At 49.8% G+C, this 27,972-nt stretch overlaps 1 protein-coding gene across 1 annotated transcript; it reads left to right on the top strand.

Moving 5' to 3' along the window:
* The first annotated feature begins 301 nt into the window (after positions 1-301).
* On the top strand, positions 302-27,972 carry LOC139403941 (uncharacterized). The gene is made up of 2 exons (XM_071147148.1): positions 302-376; positions 27,142-27,972. Exons 1-2 carry the CDS (start codon positions 302-304, stop codon positions 27,970-27,972), a joined length of 906 nt encoding a protein of 301 aa, XP_071003249.1.

Below are 27,972 nucleotides of genomic sequence, written 5' to 3'. Positions count from 1 at the left end.
CCAAACTCGGCTGGATAGACCTATGAATGATATGTGTAGGGAGGGCTCAGACAACTGAACCAGTGTGGTATCCTCTAGTCATTGCAGAACCCTAGCACCACTGTTAGGGCTATGTGCCAAGATCTATGTGAGTGTGATGGAGAGATTAGCTATGTCAGTTACAGATTGTCTATTTGAGAGTCAAGGGTGGGAGGGTTGGTAACTGCTTGCAATTCCACCTATGGCTGTAGCCAACCTAGAGAAGGCAGAAACATAGTCACCTTATAAGGCATGTTGTTTAGCCAGCAGCCTTTCAGTCCGCATGCATACACCCAAAAGCAACTGGCCTGTGAGTATTGGAAAGAGCTTTGTCTACAAGTTACACATTTATATGAAGGTGAGTGATTATGTGGATTCTGCCAAATACATAGTGTCAGGTCTATTTGAAAGAGTATCAGTTATTGATTAAAGGGACCAACAAGGAATGACCTTTATTGTTAGTGGTAAAAAGTGGTTTATCCTAAAGGCTGTATTTCATTCTTCTGTCAGTTGTACTCTGTGTAGCCGTTTGCATGTGTCTATGTATATAGAAAGTGGCACAGTAAGCATTGTTGTCACATAGGTTTATTTTCCAGTATGTAAACAAAGCATAGCAGTGTTAGATATCAGCAGGTTGTAGCGTAATACAGATATGTTGCAATGACAGAGTTTAGAACTACTGCTGTTCAGTTTAGTAAACACAGTTTATAATGGCTAGATATCCTAGCTACCGAGACCAACTATGTAGCTGTTCAACTGGTATGCAAGGCTGTTCTGTTTGGCTTCCCGCAGTGTTTTGTAAATGGTATCCAGGTAACTGACCATGTCATGGTGCACATGTTCCTTGAGCACTTTTGCAAGGTCAGTTGCGTTTCGGATAAGCTCAGCCTTACTCTTTGGTAGGCTCAATGTCCATACAAATCTTTTCAAATTTCCTCTGTCTAGGTCAGACAGTATATTCAACACCTTCTCCATCACAGCACCTTTATGCGTATTGATAACCTTGCCATATGCAGCGAAGATCTGGGGTTGTAGTTGACTTGAGGGGTGAGTGTAGTCACTGCCTTTGACGGGGTTCACCAGGTCATTGCGATGGATTTTTCTGAGCAGGATGTTTAACACTGCCCGGGCTTCCGCTCCATAACGCAATGCGATACCTTCTGCTAACAGGGTTCTATCCGTCACATAATCCAGGTCCACTGCACTGCTGGTTTGTTGATGCGTGACGTCTATCTCGTTCATAAGAAACGTCATTGACTCAATATCATCACGGGTTAACTTGTTCAAAATCTTGCGTATCTCCTTAGGTGACATACCATTATCATCTCGGTTTGAGGATGATGCAGGGTAATTGTCCCATGTTGTCATGAAGGTATTACTAGTAATATCTCCCTTCATTCTGACAGTATCAATCAAGGTCCGGGCTTTATCGTGTGTGCCCGGTATAGACTGGATACGTTCTAACTCTTCATTGTTTATCATCCTTTGTGTAAAGAGAACATCTGCAATATGGTCCAACAACTTCATCTTGCCAGTGGCATCCTCTATGTAGCTTCGTCTTTTTCCGGTTAGGATATTCATGGTTTCGGGGTAGTCCGTATGTGACACAGGAACAGCTTGTGAACTAGGCAACTACACTTTGGCTCTGCTACGCCTCAGCTTCTGTTAATAATATATCAAGCTTTCTTGTTTACAAGACTGACTGTGGTTGGGTGAGTTTTGCCCTGTCGTATATGTGGTGTACGGTTGGATAATCGAGCCCGCTTTGGACATCATGGGTAATGTTGCCACAATGAGTAATAGGGTGCTGACAAAGGCCAGTTGTATATACCAGCAAGGGTTGGATGACACAGAGGCTGTTCCATATCCAGAGCACCCAAGTGAGGTAACATTGCTGTAATATACATTTCGGGTAGCTGCTTAGAGCTTGCTCTTAAGTGTACTTGGGTCAACACACTGTATATATATACACACTATCCTCTCATACCGTAATCCGAGATCCGTGCCAGGTACACCAGAGCACAGAGCACTGGGTTGTGTCAATGTATAGGTAAGAAGGTTATTTTACCAGTATTGTCTCTGTGTAGCAACTTAAGCATTTCTCTCCAATTGTAGTAGAAGGTAGGCTTGTAACTACCCACTGAGCCTTGAAAGTTGACAAGGTAACCTGGATAGGTATCTATGCGCACCTCTGATATACCAACATCAGGGGACAGTTTAACATTGAAGTAATAGACGGGACTGATCGGCTGTGGCTCTAGGTGTAGACGGTCGGAACTGACCATCTGTGAGACGACTGCCGACTGGTTGAAAAGGAGACAGAGGATACAGCAACAAGGTTTGATCTGTTCATACTCTCCGGGGTTTGCTCTGCTCAGCACAAAGTTGTTGTAAGACTCTGGGGAAATGAGTGAGGGTAGCGACTTGGGGGTGTTCGGAACGTTCACCAGCATACCCTTACACGAGGGTCCGTTTGCACACAAAGGCAGTGTATGATCATTTAGCATGCTCAACAACAGGGCTCTGTCGTACACGTTACGAGCCAGAGACCTGCCTGGTATAGCACGCTCTGCTAGTGAGGCTACAAGAGGACGTGGGTTGTTGGCAAGGAGTTGCATCACGGTCAGCACGGGAGTGCAGCTGCAGCACATTGGGTTCCGGTCACTGTCAGACCTGCAGGTGCAAACTTGAGGCGCGAAGCACTCGTGGAATAAGGTTCTGATATCCGACGTTGACAAGTGTCTACTCTGCGATACTTTGTCAAAAACACGCAGTCTGATCAGGTCCCTATAATCAGCAATCTTCTCCTCATCATATGCCACCATAGTGTGACTCTCAGTGTCCTCAATCGGAAGAGCGGAGCTGCACCATAGTTTACGGGTCTCACGTCCGGGGCAGGGATCTAAGCTCCGGGAACACTTTGAACAAGAGGTGCCCTGTTTCCTACATTCAGAGGAGCAGCTGGTGCACATCCAAACGCAGCACACTTTCTCCTTCAGACCTTGAAAGCAGGTGCAGACTGAGCAGATGAACCCTGGTAGGGTTGGACACGTTGTGAAGTGAGGGGTTGTCAAATACCACATCGGGTTGTTTCTGAAGCAGGTCGTGCATACCCTTACGTTACACTGACAACGGAGTTTAATGCCGGCCCTTTGCCTGTCTTTACTGCTTTTAACCAAGGACACTAGGCAAACAAGACACTTAGCTCTGGACGCTTTGACATGCTCCTTATTGACGTTGCCAATGTTTTTATACTTTACTGTTGATACTCTCCTGTATAGGTTTGTTGCTTTTCGGACTGAGCTCACAAGTGTCTGTGTACGCTTCTTTCCGCAATCTCTCAGCAGGCCCTCTGGAACATCGCCGGAGAATAGGGGGTTGTCTTCTATGGAGCCGGCAGGTCTGTGCTGTCCGCTGTACAAGGCGCTAACGCTGGATCCTGTCCCTGTGATAGGTGACATGATATATGTACCGGGAGCGGAAGGTGTACGGTTGAGTGATCTGACAGAAGACATGGTTAAGCCTTGCCAAGCTCACAAATACAACTTTAGAAACACAATGGAGCTGTTGCTTCGGTATGCGTCAAGGGACAGTCAGTGCTCTTGTGAGTCTTCCTCTTGTGTGTCCGTGGACCAGAGCAAGGACATGTCGGAAGGACGTAACATCTCTCCTTTTGTAGACAATGACCCAGCCAAAGCCCTCAGTAAAAGACCGAGGGGCGGAGGGAGAGGCGGGAACAAGGGGGGGTCCAGGTGCACCGCCAGAACCCTCTGGGCCTACGAAATTGACAACGTAGTGACGGCGTACAGGTGGCTGATGCAAAATCGAAGTTACAAGTACTCAAAGTGCTGTGACGCGGTGATTGTGTATCAGCTGAGGAAGTCTCAAAGTCTCCCTTCGGGTCTGTACGTGTACAGGACCCACCCGCCTCACTTTGGCTGCACAGTGGAGAGGCCCTTGACTGTTGTGGAACAGTTCAACTTTGTCAGTCAATCCGAGCCGTTCATAAGCCGGGAAGGCCTACCCAGTTCCATTACCATAGAGATGTTCCCAGGGCGTGACAACTTTAGCGCCCTTTACGTGATCAACCGCAACCTTGCCATGGCCGTACCCGAGTACGGTAACAGAATGTTCGGAGAGGCTAGAGCCCTGGGGATAATTGAGGGCTGTGCACCGATTACAGCTGTCGCATGCGAGCACCACGAGGTGGCGATGCGGACAGAACGAGTGTGTGTCATTGATCTACGGTGGAAGGGGTTCCACACTAAAACCGCTTGCATCAAGGCCATACCCAGAGTGAGAGGATTGCAAGCCGTAGTGTGGTCCAACCACAACTCCACATGCCAAGACATCGAGTGTAAGGTTCTCACGTGGATATTTGGCCTCTCCAATGAACTACCGAAAGAGGTGCAACTTATAGACTACAAACGTGAAGTGTACGGTGTAAGGTACATACTGATGGACATGGAAACGTTCCCAGGTGTTCTACCACAACCTCCGAGTAGCACAACCTCGTTTTTCATACACACGCACTTTGTGGGCGATTTTACATTGGCCAGAAACACAATCGGCATGGTGTCTGAAGGTAGAAGTAGAATAGGCTCCCCCTGTGAAAACGTCTCAGCGTTTGCATTTTGGTACGAGTTACCCACTTTGGGATACTGTCAACCCACACCGTTTAGTTGCGGGGTTAGGTACGGGATCACCCCGTCACTAACAGAGGAGTTTAAGAGCTCCCTGCTAGAGTGGGCACTGTCGAAGGATGGAACTAGTTGCTTGGCTATTGCGGTGCAGCATACCCTATACTATCATGCCGGGGAGATGAAATACAAGATGATGTTATCCCACACAGTCATGGACAATGACACCACTCTGCACATGTTCAAACTTTGAACATTCCCATGTACCTACAAAATACCCTGACATACACACATCGTGGCATAAACAGACACACGAGGCACGATATTATATGATATTTACATAACTGTAGGTAGTGTAGGACATGTCAGAGTCCTTTGCAATTTGTGTTCTAACAACAAGGTCTATCATTGGTGTTAAACCCATAATCCCTATCTGCTATTGTTTGTAGTATCCATAATGGATTGCCAGGATGAGGTGGTGAAGTGGAAAACTATAGCGGCAGCTCTTCACCAGGGAGCTCTCGACCACTGTGAACCATTCCAAACTACAGGCGAGGCTATCGGCTACTTGAACTGCCACGGGGGTAAGCAGCAGCAGGCTTCGTGTTCCCCAACCATATCACGTCAACATCATGACTTCTACTACCATCCCGACAATGTACCGGGCCCTGTGGGGCTAAGTAGGTTTTTCTCTGACAAGTTAGGGGATCCTTGCTTACTGTGCAAAAACATTTTGGTGACCGTAGATGCACAACGGCTAAAGTATAACTTAGTCAATACAAATAAAATACTTTCCCGAGGCTGGACTCCTGGGGAGGACTTGACCCTAAGTCACTTGGAGCACCTGGCTGTTATGCATACCCCTTACTTTGTACTGTTGTTTTTGGACCTTGTGCGCAACAAACGCTACCTGTTCCATGACACCGCTTTTGCTAGACACAGTATCGCTAGCTATGTGTTCAATCACCTCAAAGAAGAAACGAGTACTATGGTCTTCGAACAAGATGCCGATTCATTCAGGTTTTTGAAGCTATGGTGGAAATTTCAAGACAGACGAAGTACCAGGAAACTTAACATGTCTATGCCTTCGTATCTCGAGTTGCACACAGGGATGGCTACATGGAACCCAAGGAATGACCATTTTCTAAACAGAAAACCTGAACCTCTATACACATTCCTGGCGAAGCACTGTCTATGCCACGAGATATTGGAGAGATACCCGAACACCTTATCCAACACTTTAGATCTGTCACCCAGAACAGCTACACTGACTGAGGGACAGGTGTCTACGCACTGTTTGACTCTTCCAATCCCCAGGGTGCACATTGAAGACATTCTACATTCGGCTGTAAGGGTGTGCCGCGCAAAGCCGAATCACTCTGTGCTTAATGACTCTGACTCTGGCCTCCTCCTAAGTGTTCATGCGGAACCCATGCAATGTAGCACCCTACTGGAACCCAGGCTTGATTGTCTACTATTGGAAGATGTGGGGCATGCCACTGCTGCGATATTGCATATCGTGACAACTCTCCAGTTCGAATGGCAGCCCTTGAGCTCTTGGATGGCAAGCGTGAAAGGCAAAAACCTAGACAATGGGCTTGCGTTTATCATCCGCAAGGTCTGCCTAGGAGTAATGGGCTCTCTTAGAGACATGTGTCAGCTAGACAAGAGGCCTCCTAGAAAACTTTATACCGGACCGGAGGGTAGAGAGCCGAAACTGGCTGCAGTGTTCCTTGTCCACAAGCAGACCGGAGACGTGCTATCGTTGTTGCCATTCGTCTCCTTGCCCAGGATGTATAGGTCTTCGAACCATACCAAGGATGAGGACACCTTCCGCATGGCGTGTGCTAGCTTGGCATTGGCTATGTTGTACGCTCACGTCGACTGTGACCAGGTTGTACAGAACAAACAGCAGGAGCTGAAGAAGTACTGGGGCTCGGGAGGGTCATTGTCAAACGCCAAAGAACCAGTGCTCGCAGGACAGTACCTGGTCTCGGCTACAGAGGAGAGACACGGCTGGAGAGAGTGGGCCTTGTCCATTGTGAACATCTGTGATTTCTGCAGGACCGGTCTGGTGAATGACCATACATGGTCTAAACTTGAACCACATGAAGCGGGATTGAGAGACATGAGCAACGTCGATATTCCTCATGTATGGTTAGGGGAAAAATCAAGATCTCACAAAGCTCTAAAGGATAGGCTGATAGCTCTGGGCCTAAGAGAACCCCTTTATGTCAGCGTTATAGAATTGCTGAGGGAAGATGAAGCTGTCCTTGTCAGAGAGTTAAACAAGACCTTTACTACGCCTAAACCAGAGGCCTGCCTGGGATTATGTAGTATGTTGTCCACTGGCAACCCAAGCCCGGTTTGGAACCGTTTGTCATGTAATGACTCTGCTGTGAGCTCCTACGACTGCTCTTACAGTGCTGCAGGAGGCGGACGCAAGGATAAGCGCTCTAACAGCAGGGTTATATCTGGCCTTGCACAAAAGATGCCTCACATTGAGGACTCAGATAATGCTGTAAACCACATACAAATGCTAAGCAGAGAGGTCATCCGGGAACCTGCTGGCTCCTCAAGGTCCCCCGCTCTTCCAACATCTGCCAAAGGGACAGAAGCCATGTACCTTGACGCCTACAATGTCAGACAGTCCGATTGTAATGTAGAGAAGGAGCCTCTGCCAGAGATCTCGACAGACCTACACTTGACTGCAGACACTAGAAGCGAGAATGTGTACTACGAGCAACTGATCCAAGGAGAAACATCTACACACCAGAGTACAAGTGATGACATCGGGGCATTCCTTCTGGAACACCCTCACAGCCTTGCTTCTGAGAGGTTCATCAGTTCAAGGATACAGTCTGACACGGGCTCCCGTTATAGCAACAGGAACCACTTCCACAACAGCACCAATCCTGATTACAGTGCTGGTGATTTAGACGTTGCTTCCTTGCTGTTTGATTGTTTCAGAGGGCAGTATAGTTCTAATCCTCACATACTCAAGAGGACTATACATAACGGATTACGGGCTGCGACCATAGACAATGCCAGTGGACTGACTCTGTCACAGTATCAGGGGCAAAAGCCGCAGATTCCGTGTGATGAGAACGTAGCCCGTGTGTCTCAAAAACCTGCTCCAGGTATGGTACATGTATACCAACAACCTGCGGTACCCCAGATGAATCAGCAGATGAATCAGCAGATGACCCATCAGGGGGAACAGTATATTTACTATGCCAAACCTGGCCCGTCTCGGCTAAAGAAACCTATGGTGGTGGGAGATAGTCTGCAAGTGAATGTTGACAGAGGGCTAACCGATAAAGATCATGTGCATCCGGACATGGACACAGGTTTTGAAGTCGTAGGTGGCCAAATGGATGACTTCATGAAATTGAACTCACGGTGGAAATCGATTGGGTTTAACAAAGCCACCCTGATGACCATGGGAATTCCACAATACCAGCAGATGGTCTATGTCACATGTGCCGGTATGGAAGAAGCAAGGTCGAAGGATAAAGTGATTAACCTGGCCCCGAAGCATGTCAGCCCCATAACTAATCCTTGTGTAGATCTGACACATCCACCACAGCGCAATGGTTGGGTGACACCGAAAGATCTGCCCCCGGTGGTAGGACAGTTACGCAGTGATCCCAAGTGTCATAAAATAAACTGGAAGCTTGGTGTTGAATCCATTACACCACGCTATAGTAACCTGAGCTTTCCTGTCAACATGAGTTACAGCAGCACGATTCCCCGTAGTACACTGAGCTGTGAGACTCAGATTCAAACGTACCAAACGGTGAATGTAGCGACCCCTCCGAATAAGGGATTTAAACATGTCGAGCTGATTATCAGCGACTACCCAACTCTGACTAAGGATGCTTGCCGCAAACTACTGATGGTTAGAAGTTCAGACACCTTGTACCTGGGAGCAGTCTGTACCATCCAAAACGTAACCGGTCTGTTGGTACACAGGGTGTTTGCCGATGGGAAACTTCTACAAGATATCTTGGATATGCACACCTCTCTCCAGGTGCACCCCTTCGTGAGCAGGACATTCGCCCTGCATATGATGACAGTCCCCTTTACTGACCACTCAGGGGTAGGGGTGTTTGTTGGAGAGGCAGTCGGAGAGTGGAACCTAGGGTGTGTGAATGGAACGAACATTATGACCGAGACGGAAAAGTTCATCCTTGCTTACTATGTACTACAATGCCTCCTACGAGTACAGATCCTAACTCTCCGGGTTCTGGGCTTCACCATGAAGTCTATACAACCTGCGAGGATATGGCGAGGGAGTACTGGATTCAGAGTGGACTTTATTGGGTGCATAGTCGACACTATATACGTGTGGCAAAATCGGGATCCAATGGGGGGAGACACAGAAGGTTTAGCTACCATTCACAGGACAATGGACCAGCTGGGATTGCTTCACTTTCTACCAGGTAATGTGAAGAATATTTTGGTTGAAAGCTACACAAGTCTCTTTCACACAGAAGGCAGGCAAAAGGGGAAAAGACGGGACATGCCTATTCCAGTCCAGAGGCAGTTTAACCCTGATACTGAGAACCTACTGTATACTGTGTACAACCTGTGTGCATTCACAACCGAGGCGATGTCCGTAGCTAGTACTTGGGAGACAATACTAGGCTCTGGCAAGTACGAAGATATGGACCTACACACTGTGGGAGCAAACGTTCAACCCTACGGGCCGTTCTACATACAGATTCACAACCAGTGTTTCAAATGGAACAAGGTTACTATAGTGGAGCCCGTTCTCGAAAGGGTTCCAGCACTGGCTGTGGTATCACATGTGTTTAAGGGTAACACTCACGTGCCAGAAGGTCGCATAGCTAAAGCTCTACAGCCCAAGAAAATGTTATCCGTGGCTTGCCTAGGTGCCCCGAACCAAGCTTCTAGAGTCTCACACGGCCCATTGGCTGCAGTCTCACAAGGATTGGCTGCAGTCTCACAAGGACCATTGCCTGCATTCTCACACGGCCCATTGCCTGCAGTCTCACGAGGACCATTGGCTGCAGTCTCACAAGGACCATTGCCTGCAGTCTCACACGGCCCATTGGCTGCAGTCTCACGAGGACCATTGGCTGCAGTCTCACGAGGGCCATTGCCTGCAGTCTCACACGGCCCAATGCCTGCAGTCTCACGAGGACCATTGCCTGCAGTCTCACACGGCCCAATGCCTGCAGTCTCACGAGGACCATTGGCTGCAGTCTCACAAGGACCATTGGCTGCAGTCTCACAAGGACCTTTCCCTGTTGCTGTGAATGTACCTTGTAAGGACAACCAAGAGCTTCATGGTGCACAGGAAAGCAGTCCTAGACTAGTGTTAGAAGAACACAGCGTGTATTATAATGTATACTGAGATGTATAGAGAGTAGCTTATGGTTTCAATGTGTGTTCCTTGTGATTATTTCAAACTGTCTGTGCGTTATGATACTTCAATTGTAATCCCCTGTTTATGATATGTACATTAAAGATGGAATACCATAGTAGAGTGTGTCTCAGTGGTTGTTTATTTCACATGGATCTCATATCATTCAAACACAATAGGTAGCAAGACATCATCATATATAACCTCTAGCATCTAATAAAGATGTGAGGCTTAAACATGTACCACAGGTTCATAATGATGGCCTTTGATAAGGAAATGAGCACACCCTAGCTCATAGATGGGGTAGGAGTGTTCTGTAATCACGACTGGGAGCTTTTTGTGTGCCATGAGCATGAAGGTAACTTCATCGACGCTCAACCACCTATCCCGCTGCATGAGATAATCAGTCAGACGCTGGTGGCTGGTACAGTTATTCAAATTTAGGTACAGTGCGATTCCGGAGACATTCTTATTCCTTATCATATATTCTGAGGTTTCACTGACCATCATTTTGCGAACATCGCAGTACCCCTTTCCATTGTCATTGTCTCTGAATAAACCCACTAGCGCAGCTACAGTGTGGAATCCACAGTAGTTATCGGATGGCACTTTGACAACCTTAAGGTTGTTCAGCCGGACGTAGGCTCCTAATGTACCTTTGTGATAGCAGTGAGATGTAGACGTCTCATGGGGTATCAACATGGCTAGGGGCAGGTCTTTGCCCATCACGTGCCAGACTCCCTTATTGTAGCAGATGGAACCGGGAGCCCACATGCCATGATAGTGTTGACTCCAAACAGGCCTCCTACAATTGCCGTGATGGGTATAAATAGGGACTCTTCATGGCACGGGCTATTGTACATTTTATATATGTCATTGCAGACTCCAAGAGACTTGACTGTTTCGACACCGAAACTTTTCACTGCTAGGTGTACCATCACGGCCAGAGATTCGGGAGTGTATGGTTCCTCAGGTGCAGTAGTGTCAGTCAAGATTGGCCCCCCTGATGTTGTCACTGGGCCACTCTTCGAGTACATGAAGAGGGCCCACAGTGCCTCTATGAGTGTATGATGAGACATGAGACATTTGCTCAAGTCCACGCTGCCCTCGGTCTTCGCATACACAGTGGAAGCTATGTTTCCCATGCAAGGCGTTTTCATTACGCTTGCTGAAACAGATGACTTGGTGTCTAACCCGTGTCTCAACTGTGTCATGGTTAGGAATCTGTGGCCTTTGTGAAACCCCAAATTATCTACATTCTCCACCAGTAGCCCTTTGCATAACCGACGATGTTGTATGACATCGTCTTGTTCAGTTAGCTCAAGCGCCTCATCTTCTCTAGATTGAGCGTGAAGGTCTGATGAAAGGGAGATATTTAGCTCAGAGGCCCAGGTGCCACCTGAGGTCTGAGCTTCTTCAAGTTGATCTAGATTGCAATAGATCTCCTCCTCGTCGTCCTTGATTGCCATGCTTAGAGCACATTCGAAGCCTGACTGATCCTGGCCCTCATTACAAACCCAAAGCGAGTTGCACCACGGGTCAAAATCGATTTCAGGTCCTTGAAGGGACTGCGCGATCGGTCTAGCATGACACCTAGTTAAGCTACCCTTGATGCTACTGTGAAACCCGTGGGCCAGAGTGCCAAGGTACGTGAAGGGTGGCTCTTGTTGTTCTAGGTAGGAGCCGTCCCCGTGCTCCTTGACGAACCACCTGTCTCGGCTCTCTATTGCGCTCTTGACACTGTTCGGAATTAAGTTAAGAATCCTAGCGTAGGGCAGCTGCACTAGCAGTTCCGGAACGTATAGCTCTGCAACGCGTAGTAAGGTGCCTGTGTCGAGCAGGTCGTAGAACACAATCCTTAGAGCCTGTACGATTTCTCTAACGTCAAGGACGTTGCAATTGTACGATCCATTCGACATGCGCTCAAGGTTCAGAGATAGGCATAGGTGTTTGTCAGCATCTGAGCCGGTTCGGGACAATCGATTCTTCAACGTGGGTTGCATATGCAACGCCCCAATGTACACCAGCACGTACCAGGCTGCGAAGTACAACAACCCAGCTGAGGTAACTGTGAGGTCCGAGCCTGTGGTGTCGTCATCCTTGGACAACTCAAACACGCGTGCCCCGCAAGCTGCAAATGTTAAAGCTATGGTAGAGCTCACGAGTCGATCAGGCGCGCTGTCACCCTCTGCCGCAAAACAAGGTAGCAACCCTTTGTGCAACAGCTTGATGGTTAGGTCCTTTTCTGATTCACTTATCAGCCTGAGACCGAGTAGAGTGTTGACTGGGCCCAAAAGGTGCTTTGTGTAATGCTCATAGCTGACCTTGACATGGCCCCCGGTGCTCATGGGTATGAAACGTTCTAAGATATCTGCCCTTATGTATCTCCAGCCTCGCGCTAGCAGCTCGAGAGTGTACACGGGGCTGGGTGACACAGGGAGGGCCAGGGCTCTGAAAAGCTGATAACACGCCCTGGTAGAGTTGACAAAGACGGGCCATATTCTAGCTGAGAACCTTACAGTGTTAGGAGTCCTCAACGTGAGATCGTCCAGAGCTGATGCGGCCACTCTAGGGAAGCACAGCAATAGGGCTCGTGCTATCACGTCTACCTCTTGGGCTCTGGCTTCCATATTATCTTGGGCCTTGGATAGTACGTCCACAGCTGTGCAGATGTTGACGTCGTCCTCGCTTCTAATCGGGTACACAACAGTCTCTCGCTTAGGGGAGAACCTGTCGTTTTGAATAATGAACTGTAACAGCTCTTGGTTGGGACAGGGGACACCGTTGTCGCAACTGACCTGGGGGAGCTTGCATTTGTTTGTTTTGGGTCCACCTGGCAGGTGATCATTGGCGAACATCACAAGGAGAGCCTCTAGGTCAGACGATGCCGCCTTCTCTTTGTAGTCCTGGTACCTTGCTGAGTGTATCACGGTGCACTCTGTCCACGCTTCTAGCAAGTCATCGACATGACACCTCTTAGGCATAGGCATAGGCATGTGGATGTGATACAGGAGCCAGCACAGTTGAATCACAGCTTCGTTTCGCACCAGCCAGTCCCGCTGTCGAGACGCCTCCACAGCGGCACACTCCATGAGAAACACACACGATGCCAGGAGCCGACTCTTACATTGGACACAGGTGAGTTTGCTAATGCGATCTTCAGAGCTGCGCACTGCCTGCACAGCGGACCAAGGAGTGTAGCCGCACCATCTCATCTTGTCCAAGATGAACGTTACCAATCTGTAACTGTCCACAATGTTGGGGTTGATCGGACATGTTCCATGGTGCGCAAATACCATTGACCCGGTCTTGTTCTTCATGATACTGTTCAAATCATAAAACTCCTGGGCCCATCCTAGCTTCAGCTCGTTGTTGTTATCGGTTAATTCCTTGCGCTCTTCAATCCAATCTGAACGAAGGATTTCATGAAGCACCGGAGCCAGCATGGCATCACAGACAAAGGGTCCGAATAACTCTATGCCTTCGTTCATGTTGTTTTTGCTCAACAGCCACTTGTTTGCCAGATACAGTAGCCCATCGTCGTTTTTGTGTTCAAGGACTATTCTGTTCAGTTCTGGCATATGTGTGCAGATCAGACCCGCGAGCCTCAACCTCAGTACCGAGTGGATACATGTGTCCTTTGCAGATAACCATGTGCCGTTCGGCGACACATCCTGCATATGTATCGCACCTTGTGTGCATATAACCGTGCTATTGTTTACATAGAATATGGGAGTCTCAGAGTTTTCAAATGATGTACATTTGACCCGAGCTGCCTGGTCGGTAGCTTCCAAAACCTCCACGTAAGGTACCATGCGCCCTGTCCGCGCCACTTGGAAGGTTACTTCGAGGCTATTGTGTATGCCCGTACATCGTATTGACTCTGCTTGACTCCAATAATCGGAACAGTGTAGACATGACTCGTAGTCGACATCGTCCCCATCTCGGGTATCTTCTCCTCTGCTGTAGAGCAGGTAATCACAATCTGAATCCATGTTTTACGAGCCCTATCCTGGATTCAAGTGCTAGATTAGTACCTACACACGCCGCTCCAACATTGCCTCCTAGTCGGCAGGGCTGGTCACTGCAAAGCTTTCATCTCGACGTACCGGCACCGAGATATCGAGTCTCTGAGCTCTGATTGAACCTGACCAACCTGCAGCTCGAGAGAGCCCTGGTTCCTGATCATCTTTCTCACTTGGGAGACAAGCATAGACCTCTCGTAAAGCAAAGTCTTCACAGAGATCTCACCGGCTCCGACCAGGTCCTCCAGCACCGTGAGGTCGCAGCGGATGTCAAAGTGTAGGTCGGTCATGCACGAGTCCCAACTCCAAGTTGCTGAACTGCTGTCTAAACGACTGCGAATGTCCTGTATCGAGGCGTCAACGAGCCCTTTACGTTTCTCAAAATCCCTAGGCGCTGTCGAGAGGTTGTAATCTATATTCTTTAGCGCCCGGGCGCAAGCTTCTCCCACGACCCTTGGGTTGATAGACCCCACCTTGTGTAGCATGCGAGCCACGTAGGCCTTTGCCTCAGACCAAGGCTCCCCGTGGCTTAAACCAGGCCTGTCCTGAGTCAGGTTGATAAACTCCATCACCGTGATGTCCTTTGACACCTTGGAACACATCTCTCTCCACACCTCTATGTATCGAACGTACAGATTGGTGTAGCGTTGGAGGATCATCCTGAGCGTCTCGCTGTCGGTATAGCACGTGTTGAGGGCTTCGTGAACGGCAACAACGTCACTGTTGCACTTACCATCTTGAAGACCAGGCTCTGTTTTGAGAACATCTATAGCTTGTCTCTTTGCAGCCAGGCGAACCATCTCCTGTACGAGGTTGTTACGCCCCAGTGCAGCCTGCACCATGTAGTGGAGATGATCGTCGCTCGAATCGACTCTAAGCTCTGGGTACCTTTCTAGGACCTTCTTGAAGCCTATCATAAGCTCAGACACTGTCTTGGTATAGCTGGCGAGGGTCCGTCTGTAGTTCTCAGCTGCTGCCTTACAGTGGGAGTCATAGGCTTCGCATCGCATGCATCTACGTTTGGAACCGGTCGATCGAACACCACGTCCTCCTCCGTGCGGCTTTTCTCTATCTAGGTCTCCCGAGGTCCACTTTGTAACTCTCCACGACGGAATGGGAATCTGCCCCACTCCGGGAGTGTCCTCGTCATTGTGGTGGTCATAGTAGTAATCGTGGTCGTTGCCCTGGTCGGAGCAGGCTATTGACATACTCTCTTCGCTGTCGCTATTTCCAAAACTTATAACTCTAAGCGGGTTCCTAGGTACATCATCAAGGGAATATTCTGAACTCATACTGACGTCGTGGAACACATGCTCCTTCTCACTCTCATGTTCATATGTCACAGAGCCTTGTTCCATTGATTTCACCGTGTCTTCCTTTACAGAGTCCAGGGAACAGGTCGACAGAGCTGAGTCCGGCCTCGCAAAGGACATCGCCTCGGCCCTGAATACATTTTCGTACTTTGAGAAGATATCTTTAACCACTCTGGTCAAGGTGTCTCTCAAGGGGAGAGAATGATCAAAGGTGTCAGCCCTCTTCCAGAGCGAAAGGGTTCCCTTCACGCTGGCCATTGCATTGATACAAGTGTACCCGGTAGTGCTGGATACAACTCTATCGTTGCTATGAGGCCCAACAAGTGTAGTGGGAGATCTCTTGTTCGTATGTGTGATAAGTACATCTTCTACATCTACACCTGTCTCAAATGGCGAAAGATACGACTCACGGAAGATGAACTATCGTGCTTGTTCGGCTCCCACAGTGATATATTCGCCCAGTTAGATCCTAAATGGATATGTAGGTTCATGATGAGGTGCAGGATCTTGTACGAAGGGGAACTCAAGAGGTCTCTTGATTTGTCACCCCTAGGTATATCCAATAACGTGTACAGGGTGCGGACCGGTCATTGTACATTCACAACGGTTGACAGCAGAGGATATGTCGTCCAAATCGAGAATTACACAGACCTCCGTCTCCCCAGGAAACTGTCGGTTGGCGAGACTGCATTTGCAGTCTTTGAGGAGACCCTATCCGTGTTCTCAGACGTGGCGTTTAGGATACAAGATGGCAAAGTGCCAGCACTTCCTTCCCTGGTGATCTGTCGACGCTCAGACTCACAAGGTACCGTGGCAAGCTTGTGTTCAAACTGGCAGACTCGTTACATGGTCAAGGAGCGTGACATCCGAGGCCTGAAGGTGGTATCGGGCCACATCTATACGACAGATGGTGTATCTCTGTACAGCTTGGTCTCCTCGTGGAAGACTGATATATGTCTGATCTTTGACGAAGGCTGCCGAGAGCAGATAGTCCGAACACTGTGCGCTCTGGCTATAGGGGACAGCATGTTGGGCATCCAGTTCAGACTTAAATGTGTACTGCCTGATCAAGGCAAATGCTTTGATCTGAGAGACCTGGACCCTCTAGAGTCTGGCTCGGTTCTACCAGAAAGCTGTATCCCCCGGGAGATTAAACTAGAGCCTCTCACAGATCAACACTCGAGCCCCTTTAGCAACTATATTCACGAGGGCTTAGCGTCTTTGAGAGACATGACCAGACTCCCCTCAGGGTTCTCTATTCTTGCAGAGAACCAGGACGTTGTGGTGTTGAGACACCTATTGAGAGACGCTGTGGTGATCGTACCCAAGAATATGGCTAGCATGACAAAGGGAGACCGAGGGACGGTTCAGTTAAGGACAAGTAACCTGTTGGCTCCGAGCGGCTATATAACGGAATGGTTCCCGTGTGATCGCTGTCTGTTTAGAGTTGAGAGGGGTATCCCGGGCGTGCCTCCTGTCGTGATACACTGCAGCATTTGCCGGGGAGAAGAAGACGGTCACCTAGGAAAAGACCGTTTCAAAAGCGAGGTGCCAACGCTACACGTCATAAGGCACTCAGCCTATGAAAGGGTCCTACCGAGAGAGTTTAGGTCAAGCAGTCACATCTTCAATCAATCCGTATGCCTGTTGCCTGGAACAATGGACATAGTCGCACCATGGGTGTTACGTTTTGCGGGCTGTGTCGCCATCATGTACGCGTTCAATGTCTTCAGGCAACTAAGTGTCTCCACATCAGAGCTCGCTAGCAGCCCGGTTCAGCTTTCGTTCATGTCCACCCTGAGCCTGGGAGAGGCTCAGACTCTGCTTTTGTGCTACCTGTGTCTGAAAGAATCCTTTGTTGCCTCGGATAAGAGCTGTTTCAGGTTGACGGTGAAATCACTTTCAATTTTATCAGAACTCAGAAAGATCGTGTCTGCCAACCCAAGAGTCCACTCCGATCTTGTGGACTTGGAACTTTCGGGTGGAGAGGAGGTAATGTGCGAGGAGCTGGAAGGTGAGATATTGCGAATCCAAAATGGTTTAGCTTGCAAAGATAGCAAGGATGACAGCAACTGGGATAGCAACGGGGAGGAAAGCGAGCAAAGAAATGACAGCGAGGACTCCAGCCAGGGAGAGACCGAAGATGACGATTGGGAGGACAGTCAGGGAGATGAGGATGAGGAAAGCAAAGACACAGGTGAGGAGGAAAATAACTACGACTGTGAGGAAGACAGCGAGTGCTGTAGCTCTGATGGTGAAACCCAGGATGATACGGACGATGAAGATCGAGTCATAGCAAACATATCCACAGCCATCGCCACCATTCCGAGGACCGGACAGAGAACGGGACATTTGGTCCTGTTTGGGCGCGGGCAAGGTTGCAAAGCAAGTTTCAAGTGGATCACGATCGGGATACGGACTCTGGGGCTGTTTAACCTCAGAATATTGAGGGCTTGCGGTGTCTTCAACGCCAAGCACGGAAACAGCAGAGCTATGTTGAAGATCCCGAACACGAACGGAGTTGTACCCCAACCCAGCTGGGCAGGGGAACCTACATTGCTTACCGATGACTTCTGTGTCATTGTACCAGAGAAAAGACCCAGCTCCCTGCAAACGCAGTTACTCAATAACAACGACTGCTTCTTTCAACTTAATTACTCTCCCAAGACCGGCAGGGTGAAAATCGATTCGGGTTCCTTTGCCGATGGGGGTATAGTCATGGAGATGTCGAGGATTGAGCAGGCCATATGCAGCGAGGACGCGAGAGGCTACGAGGAACATAAACTCTTTCGTCTCTTCAAGACCTGTCGCAGGAAGGTACAACAGTGCCTGTTTGACGTGGCCGTCGACAATCCCGATATTGGGGACCCTGGCTGTAAACAGCCTCTGTACAAAAGATCTTGGCTTAGGTTGCAAAGGCAGAAGCTGGGCTCCTCTGTGGCCCTGTCCACCATAGGAGATGGAGAGTTCTTCCCTTCTATCGAGATAGCGAAAGAAAACGATTTGGACGAGAGTGACGAAGATATGCTCTCCTACCCCCTGTCGGAATACAATCTCAACCTCACAGTCAAGTGTTACCCGAATCACTACTCCATGGTTAGGGCAGACAGGGCTCCAGGTGAATGCGGCTCCGTTTACGAGGCGTGCTTAGACGAGGCAGTGCTACTGGGACACTGCGCCAGGGTCTCTGTCACACGGGGTGCCAAGAGGAACTTTGATGTGAGCGCCTGTCTGACCTGGTTCTACAGATCAGTTCACCCGTGCGTGCCGGACATGGCCGTAGGAGACGTGATGCTTGACTACGAGTTCACCGTGCATGGCAGGGGCGAGCTGTCTCCGGTCTACGCTCTCCTGAGTCATTTGGCGGAAAGCTGCAGGGTAAACTGCTTCCCCGTGTGCAAGTTGATCACCCTCACTAGACACAGAGGATCATCGGTGTGGGCTAGGGGCACGGACGAGCCGTTCCACACGCAAAGGCTGAGGGCAAACACTATCGGGGCCTTCTTGTGCGCTCAGGATCATAGGCTAGCGCCTCTGCTGTCGAGGTGTTGCAACCCCTCGCCCGTACAGGCCTCCGAATTCTGGGAAGGGTGCGAGCTGTTGCCTCGCGGAGATGAAGAACAGCTCCTCTTGCGAGCCTACTCCAGTACGCTGGGTCCCGTGTTTGAGTTTGAGAAGGTAGAGTGTTTCCCGAGTAAGGTCAGGACCAGTCTGGGTGATTGGTCGTTCATGCGGTTAGCGAGCAGGTCCTACGGTGTCAACCGATACCCTGGCACCACGGTGGTAGACGGTTACACTATAGCGTTCGCGTCCGAGTCCCCGCTGTTTTACCTGAGGGCCGAGGGCCCGTTGGTGCAGAAGCTGGAGTCCGTGGCAGTAGTCGTAGAGAGCAGCTCTCTGTACAGAACAGAAGTGTTGAAGAAAGAGGACCCCGAGTGGCCAGGCCCCGATCCGATAGACTCCCGAGAACGCATCAAGTGTAAAAATAAGAGCTCCGTAGTCAATGACATGTTCATGCGAAGCGGAGGCCGGGACCCCTTAGAGGGGTACGAGGCGAACCAGAGGTCTTGGAAAAAACTGATAGCTACTCAGTGGACGTTCCACAAGGCCCCTGGTGAGGCGTCGCAGGATCAGGACTGGGAGCAGGAATACCCTCTCTCCGAGAACCTGAACGCGATAGGGAGCCTGTGTTCTCACGTAGCTACTGTAAAGTGGCTGTGTGACTCTCCTCCTGCCAGTGTTAATTTGGGGCTGAATAGTTCTCCATGCAAACGGGTGATAGGAATGCCCCCAGTGCTCGGCCGTGTGGAGATTGACTCTAGGACGGCTCGAATCCGAGACCCCGCTGCGTGGAAAGGATTCGACGACCTGTGCTCCCGGGTGCTGACGTGCCCTACCGAAAAGGTCTGGACGAGAGGTATTTCTAAGGTGGTGAACAAAGGACTCGCTATGTTCAGACGTGACGCTCTGGTGCCCATCTCCAACCTAATCGTGATAGTCGAGCCCGGAGAGTGGTACGCGGCCCCGTGTCACGATTGCAATGGCCACGGTGATGGCACCAAGCGGGACAGTCCGGCTGCTGACGTGAGTCTGATTTACCACAAAGAGGTATGCTCAGCTTCAGAGTTTGTCGAGGCCCTAGCGTGTAGAATGCTCTCGGGAGAGATTCACGAAGAGCTCGAGATACAATGCCTAAGACGCGGGGTCTACAATTACCTGCAGCGGGCACTGGCCTGGTTTGCGGGTGCAACGGGACCGTTCAGATCCCGAGCTGTGACTGTCTTCACGCCCGAGACTGACTCCAGTACACAATGGTGGACTCACACGTTACCCCCAGGTTTAGACATTCTGAAAACAAGTAGCACTGGGTATCTCATCTCCTGTAAAAAGCCTTGCTGCAGTAGGGAGGACGTGACCGCTCTGCTCGCAAAGTCTAAAGGGGTTATTCGTGTCAACTCATCCGGGAATCTGGTGTTGCATTCAACCCCAGGGACATTGAAAGTGTCTGCGATGCAAGGGGAAGCAGGCGTGCACGCTGTCATCAAGACACCCCTGGACAGCGTGAAATGTGGGGAGAGTGACTGTTCAGAGGTACACGTTCGTTGCAACCGTTCACTTAGGGAGTTCTGTAAGCTGCGATGTCTACCAAAGGGAATTCGAGGCCCTGAAACCTGGAAGAAACCCTTACCATGGTCAAAGACGGACCCGGGTTCATTTTGCACCAAGGTGTCCGAGTTAAAGTACAGATGGGAGTCTGGGCGGGCGGACTTCACGGAGGCACCCGCTCGAGACTCTGCGGGTTGTTTTTGGTATGGCAAGCAGCTGCGAGAATGGAAGAGGTGTTCTGATGGGAAACTGATACCTAGGAGAGAGAGGTTTTGGTACCTGATCGACTACAAGGAGTCCTTTGCTAGACGTAAGGAAGGTGAATTCGTAAGCTACGATGAAAGTGAACCAGAGGTTTCCGACAGCAACAACGAGTCCTCGGATGGGGACCCTGAGGAGGAAAGCGGATCCGAGGGGGTTGATGATCGCGACGAGAGCGGATCGGAAGAAAGTGTAGAAGATGAAGACGAGGAAAGCGCAGCCGGACAAGCAGGCGAGGAAAGCGGATCCCAAGTGGTTGATGATCACGACGAGAGCGGATCGGACGAAAGTGTAGAAGATGAAGGCGAGGAAAGTGGATCCCAAGTGGTTGATGATCACGACGAGAGCGGATCGGACGAAAGTGTAGAAGATGAAGACGAGGAAAGCGGATCCCGAGTGGTTGATGATCACGACGAGAGCGGATCGGAAGAAAGTGTAGAAGATGAAGACGACAAAGACGATGCCCAATACAACAAAGAAGACCAAGACGAAGTAGCAGGCGATGGGACCCCGTGGCCCATTATGGTGAACTGTGAGTGGCGTGAGAGGGGAGTTTCATGTTTCCTGGTACTCAATTCATGTCTGGAAATTGAGTTCGTCCCCAGGCTCCCTGGTGACGGAGGACATGTGTTCTTCAAACCCGTTCACAACGAGGACTACAGGACCAGGGCGCAATTGGACAACAAGGGCAGGCTAGTGAAGTTTTACAGACCTCACAAGTTCTTCTCCGTGATGTACGATGTTTACACCGTACTTGTGTACGGGTGTGGACTGAGACCCGTGTTTGTACATGGCGAGTCGGACACCGCTGGGTCTAATGTTCTTAACATGGTAATGACAACGCTTTGCCTAGCCGACAGAGTCTCCACGGCTGTATATCCTATAAAGCCAAGGATTGCCATTGTGGTACACGAGGGGAGAGAGGAAATTCTTAAACTAGCTCGGGAGATCAGTCGCTGCATTGTCGTTACCACGGGCTGTAGGAAGAGAGCGGGCGCACTATCCTACGCGTTCAGGGAGTTGCGGCCCAACCTAGAAAGAGAGGCCAGCTTGCCTTGGGCAGGACACGAAAGGCCTAGCTGTCACTACCCATTGCCAGAGAAGTTTATCTGTGACGCTGGAATATCTGCATTTGTGCAACTTACGACACTTTGGCCCTCTGTTTCCAAGAGAAGCGACGTGAACCACCCAGCGTGCTCACAAGACCCCAGATGGATAGGACTCATGTTGTGTCTAGCGGAGTGGGAGGGTCAGAGACAGATCGCAGATACTGTAGCCCCGGGAGCGCTAGAGGCTCTGATGTCGAGCATCAGGAAGGGCAGAGAATGACAGTGATCAAGCTGTACGATTTGGCGTGCAGAGCGAGGTTACTGGGAGAGATTGACTCACAACTGGAGCAATTCCTAGAATCGTTTGAGGAGCCTAAGCGGTCGTCATCGACCCCGGAAGACCCTTGTGACAAACAGGTGAACGAGTACACAGTGTGGCTCACGTGCCGAGGCGTAGAGAAGGGAGAAACCATAGTCGGTACCCCAAATCAACCACTGACAATGTCAGAGGCAGTAAGTATGTACGCGAAGCTGGGCAGAGATGTCATGACGTGCTCTCACGAAGAGTCTCTCAACACCTTGGATTCGCTGCAGGACTTCCTTTCGCTAATGCTCCGGTACCCAATGGTGCCGCAGCTGGCTATGGACACCAAGGAGTGTCCCGAGTGTTTATTTGAAACGGACATCACCGTCGATACCTGGGAAGAAGTCAGGAGGAAGATTATGTGCTACCACTTCACGCTCAGGCACGAGCAGTTCATGTTCGGACAGAAAGACATCCCCGTAGAAGCCGCGGACTCGTGCCAACTCCGGATCGACGACAGCGACGAAATGGTGCGAGCCGGACCTTGTGGTAGCGTTTTCCTAACCGATGCCACCAAGGATGATCGATGTGCCGGTGAAAGTCTGAAACCCATCAAGTTCCTAGAGCAGTTGGAGTCCCTGAAGAGACGTGATGAAATAACCAAGCAGAAGACTTTGGGTAAAGACATATTCCACCAACTCCAATCACATAGCCACACACTGGAGGAGCTAGAGGCCCCTAGATATCTGAGCTCCTATCCCCTGCGTTGCCTCTACCAATTTTACGGATCTCTGAATAGGAGTCGGGAGAGAGCCCAGTTCCTGTCTGGGCAGTACCCCGAAGCGGAGCTGGACAGCCTCAGGGCTCTGTTGAAAGTCGAGGATCTGAGAATGAACCTAAGGTCAACAGCTTCCACAGGCACCAACGATAAGCTGCTCTCTTACATGTGCATGGCGATGATAGGTCCAGTCCGTAGATACAACTTGAGATATAACTGCACGGCTGAGAGAGTGGTGTTATTCAAGCACTTGATAGCATCGGGCTTCCCTATACAGACTGCCTCAGGTCTGGTGAAGAATATAGCCGTGTCCAAGAGAGTCTCTATGATCGCCTTACCCTTGGACAAGGGGGTAGAGCTACAGTTGCACAAAACCGTACAAGCTACCACCTATAACAGAAAGATAGCTTCTCTCATATGGTTATTCTCCCACATCACTGCCTACTGTACACTTCGACAGCTGGATCATGGATACGTACGAATGGGAGACTCACCAAAGGACATGGCCTGTGAAGGCATCTACGTCTTTGACCAAGATCATGTTGGCTTCAGATTGTCCCGAGAGCCTGAGCTCACAGATACAACACATTCCGTGTGTCCAGGAGCGGCAGCCTCGGCATACATGCCCTTCTCACGAGTTTTGGAACTGCTTGCACTGCGGGATAGCGTTCAGGAGAGACTTCGCCGATAGAGTCATCAGAGCCGGCCCCGAGCACTCGTACGACGCACTGGTGCAGTTTGGTGACGCTCCCATAACCAGCATTGTCAACTTACAGTGGAAGCGCGAGGCACTGGAAAAGTACAACTCGGAGCGCTCAAAATGCTCTGCTGACAAATACGAAACATTACTCTGTGATTACATGGCAAAGAGACAGAGTCGGCAGAGTCGGCAGGCTGTGCGCCCTAAGCACAACGTAAGAGTAATGCTACAATTACTTGGAAAAGACCCGTCTGCATGCAAAAGAAGAAGAAAAGGTCTGGTAAATCGCCGGGTGAAAGACAACCCCATGAATCACCTGTACCACTTTGACATGGACACCAGACTCACGTGAACCTGTGTTGTGTATATCTATGCAGCAATATCTGAATAAAGTACAATGACTGTATATGAATCAATGGCTTCCATTCATTTCCCTTTACTAAGTTCCCTCATATGAATTAAACAACCAAGTAGACATAGTGTAATGGGTGTGAAAACACTTTTATTGTACAGTGACATAGAATAACACAGGACCTTGTGAACACCACAGCATTGACAACATATACACAGAGCAAAGGTGGCCTGCATTGCCACTGCTATTGCCGCTTTAAACGCATCACCTTCCCATCCACTCTGCCCTCGTGTGTTTCGTAATATCCAGCCGAGCAAGGTATCCTCCTTTTCCCCATGAGTCGCTTAGGCTTGATTTCGTGTAGCGAGGAGACCTTTCCCGTCTCAGGCTCATTTGTAACCTCACATTGTTCAAGTCGATCCCTGCAGTCTCCGGGAGTCTGGATGTGAGCCATAGCACCGTCTCTGTCAGAGTAGCTAGCTTCCGCCATGTACTTGTCCAAGGTTACAGTGACCACAATCGGCAGCCCCCTGTCGAGATGGCTGTTGGACAGCACCCTGTTTACAAACTCGGGCTGGTTGACGTGCAGATGGATATGAGTCGAGAGTGTAGACCACTGGTTGTGTCTGGTACGAGTCTTGTCAAAGCACATAATCACCAACGTCCTGTTGTTAAATATGTCACACAGTACACGATGCTTTAAATATGGGAAAAAACATAACGCCAACATTACCACCATGGTATAAAAGTCAGCTCTCTTTGCGTGTTTGTCGTTGTACCTGCACGTTACTCTCTTCATGAAACGCTTGATCATGTCTCTGCGCGAGTTGAACAGGGTAGATATGGACACTGCCGTCTTCAACACGGCCTCCTTTACAACCGAAGACATCTCTAGCGAGCAAGGCAGCTCGGGCTTGGTCTTAAGCTCTATCACCTCAGCCAGCTCGAATATCTTTGCCATCCATGGCAAGGACGGGGTACCTGCCGAAGTGTTCACACCCTGACTCTTGTCGATGATATCATATTGACTACGGAATCCTTCGGACAACGCTGTTGAGAACAACGCGACCATGACAGACAGGCTGGCTTTCACTATTATATGATTACCGTCCCCCTCTGAGCAGCATACCCCCTTCGCTGGTTGGTATTCTTTCGCACCATAACCCATTTCGACAGGATCCCCTTTATCGGGTATGTAGTACGGACCTCTGAACTCCAACTCAGGTTTGTGAAACACGAGCAGAGCCGCAACGGGACATGAAGCTCCAAAGGACCCAGTCTGATACCGGGTTCGAGTTACCATGGTTTGTATCAAGGAGCAACTGGAACCTGAGCACACGTGTCTGCTGCAGTGTGTTCTGCACACGTACCCCTGAATGTGATCTCTGAAAGAGCATTCATTCTCAACACAGTAGGACACCCATTGGGGATCCTCTATTAACTCTATGTGTGAGTGGTTCATCCCGGGTCCGCTAGCTATCGGGCTCCGCTGCTTTCCTTATTGTCTTGCTGTTGCTCTTCTTGTTCTTCTGTCTATCCACTTCATCTCCGCTGCTTTCCTTATCGTCTTGCTCTTGTTCTTGTTCTTCTGTCTGTCCACTTCCTCTAATAGCACCTTCCTCTCCACTCTCTTTCTTGAGAATATGAACCGTACAATCACCGGTGTTATTATCTTGAATGACAACAGTGTAGCTTAACCACTCCCATCTCTCCATATGTTGTCTCTTCCCAGGCTAGCAGAGGACAGAGCGCCGATCTCATTCTGGTGGACGAAGTGGGCTTTGTTAATTCTAAGGTGCTACTGGCTGTGCTGCCGAACATTGCATTCAGAGGGCGAAAGCAAGTGCACATCACAAGTCATGTCAACAACACTCCCTGGCTGAACAAAGTGGCGGATATCCGCGGGGATGACGGGGAGCCCGCGTACCATGTCGTGTCGCAGAGCTTCAAGTGTAGGTTTCACGAAAGGGAACCGGGACCGACTTGCTTCTGCCTCGGAGTGTACTGTCCACAACACATATCCGTAGACAACCATCTGAAGGAGCTGATGAACATGGTCACGCCGAAAGGATTCGAGAGCGAAGTCACTGGTAGCAGCAGCACTTCGTCCACGGATACCAAGACGGACAACACCACTCCCTTCGAGCCCTCGGTCATAAACAAGTTCCTGTCGAATAACAGTGTCACCCTGGAATATATGAGTCGTGCGTCTGTGGTCAGAGCGTACCTGTGTCTCGACCCAACATTCGGAGGAGGCTCTAAATCCTGTGCCGGTGTGTGCTGTGCTGTGGAGTTGACAAGCGGAAAGCTAGTGGTGAGTTGTCACGTCGTCAGCCGAATCAAAGACCGATACCAGAAGGTCTCTAAACATGTATCCGTAATCTAAGTTCTTGTGTTCCCCACCACGAAACGATGTGTTTGGAGGCGGACTCAGGTCTAACAGGGTGCAAATGTAAGCTCTTATACGAGCCTCGTCCTGGATCGTCAACGTTGTCTCGGTGTCTGGTACGAAGCACGAGATCAGTTCCACGGCCTGACCCCAGGTGCCGCATGTGCATTTGGAGTCTGAGAGTTTCACCATCCACCCGGTCACCGCTAGAGATATGATGGTGTGAAGAGATCCTCTTTCCCTTAGGCTCTCCTTGATAACAGCCAAGTACTTAAGGGGTCCGCTGCGAATTGATTCGGCTGAAGCGAACGCCGCAAGCGCCATATCGCCGTACCCCTTCCAGTGACAGCTCGAGATGCACTCGTGTATGAACTGCTCCGGGACCTGGTTGCCTATGGCAAGTGTTATAGTCCTCGACAACTCGCTGGGCACATCGAAGGAAGCACATTGTAGGTGTTTACCGAGTCCGCCTTTGGTGTAAACTGAGATTAAGGTGTCGATCATGAGTATCCTAGCAGGTGAGAACGATACCATCTGACTGTATAGGTTTTTGAGCTGGCCGTGATCCATGTTAGAGTAGAAGATAATGTTGCGCTGGAAGGAGGTGAACACTATCATGAACTCGTACTGTGAAAGGAGGTAATCCCATGGAGCCGTCATCAATGCTGCCACGGCCTCACGAGCAGCTGTGCAAGCTGGACACAACATAGTGGCTAGAGTCTTTCTTGACCTTTCTCTTCAGCAATAGCTCTATCAATAACAATGTGTTTATAACTGACATCTCTAATGTACTATCTCTATCCTTTTCTCTCAGGTTATGGCCCTGGAGGAACTGGAGATACGCGATTTGGATCAGGTTACTCGTGTGTACGCCGCTCTTCTAAGTGCTCACATCAGACTACTGAAAGTTGTGATGCCCAGAGTAATGTGGAAGGAAGTACCTGTTATCGTGGTATTTGAACAAAACACCTACGTCAACGCACTGGTCGATGTCAAACATCTAATCGAGAACACCCTAGTACGCTCGGGGTTCAAGGTCCTGTTCTACAGCAAGTGGTCACATATCAACAACAAGTACATGCTAGGGAAGCATGTTGGTGCCAAGACCAAACTCGCCATGGTTCTCAGTACGGTGTTTGCGATCAATAGAGAAACCCTGTATTACTGTGACACAGTAATGTCCCTGGGATGGGCAGTGTTATCCGAGGCCACTAAAAACACTAGGACGATCGAGTCGTCCATGGGAACATCGAAGGGTGCTGGCTCCAGCAACAAGATGGGCTCCAACATGGACGTATTCATGTATAGGCGCTCGCGAAAGGGAGTTAATGTCGCCACAGATATAATGGCTGGTGTGTTGGAGACACGTGACATCATAGCCCTACCTAGGGATAGGCTCACTGACAAGGCGCACGCCGAGCAGGGGAAAATGCTACTGGGGAAATTGAGAGAAGAAATGGCAATGGTAACCATCGCAGAGTCAGCGAAAGGTAGCATCGTGACAACCGGTGGCAAGAAGTCTGTACAGGGAGAGTACACCAGAGATGATATGCTTTCAGCGTTCTTACTTCTATGCCACACCAGAGACGAGATATACAGTGGTGAAACGTCTATCAGCCTAGGTGGTGAGGTTTATTACAAGTAG

The sequence above is a fragment of the Oncorhynchus clarkii genome, unplaced genomic scaffold (assembly GCF_045791955.1).
Source record: "Oncorhynchus clarkii lewisi isolate Uvic-CL-2024 unplaced genomic scaffold, UVic_Ocla_1.0 unplaced_contig_10446_pilon_pilon, whole genome shotgun sequence".
Taxonomy (NCBI): Eukaryota; Metazoa; Chordata; class Actinopteri; order Salmoniformes; family Salmonidae; genus Oncorhynchus; species Oncorhynchus clarkii.
This window is presented reverse-complemented; position numbering and strand designations above follow the sequence as displayed.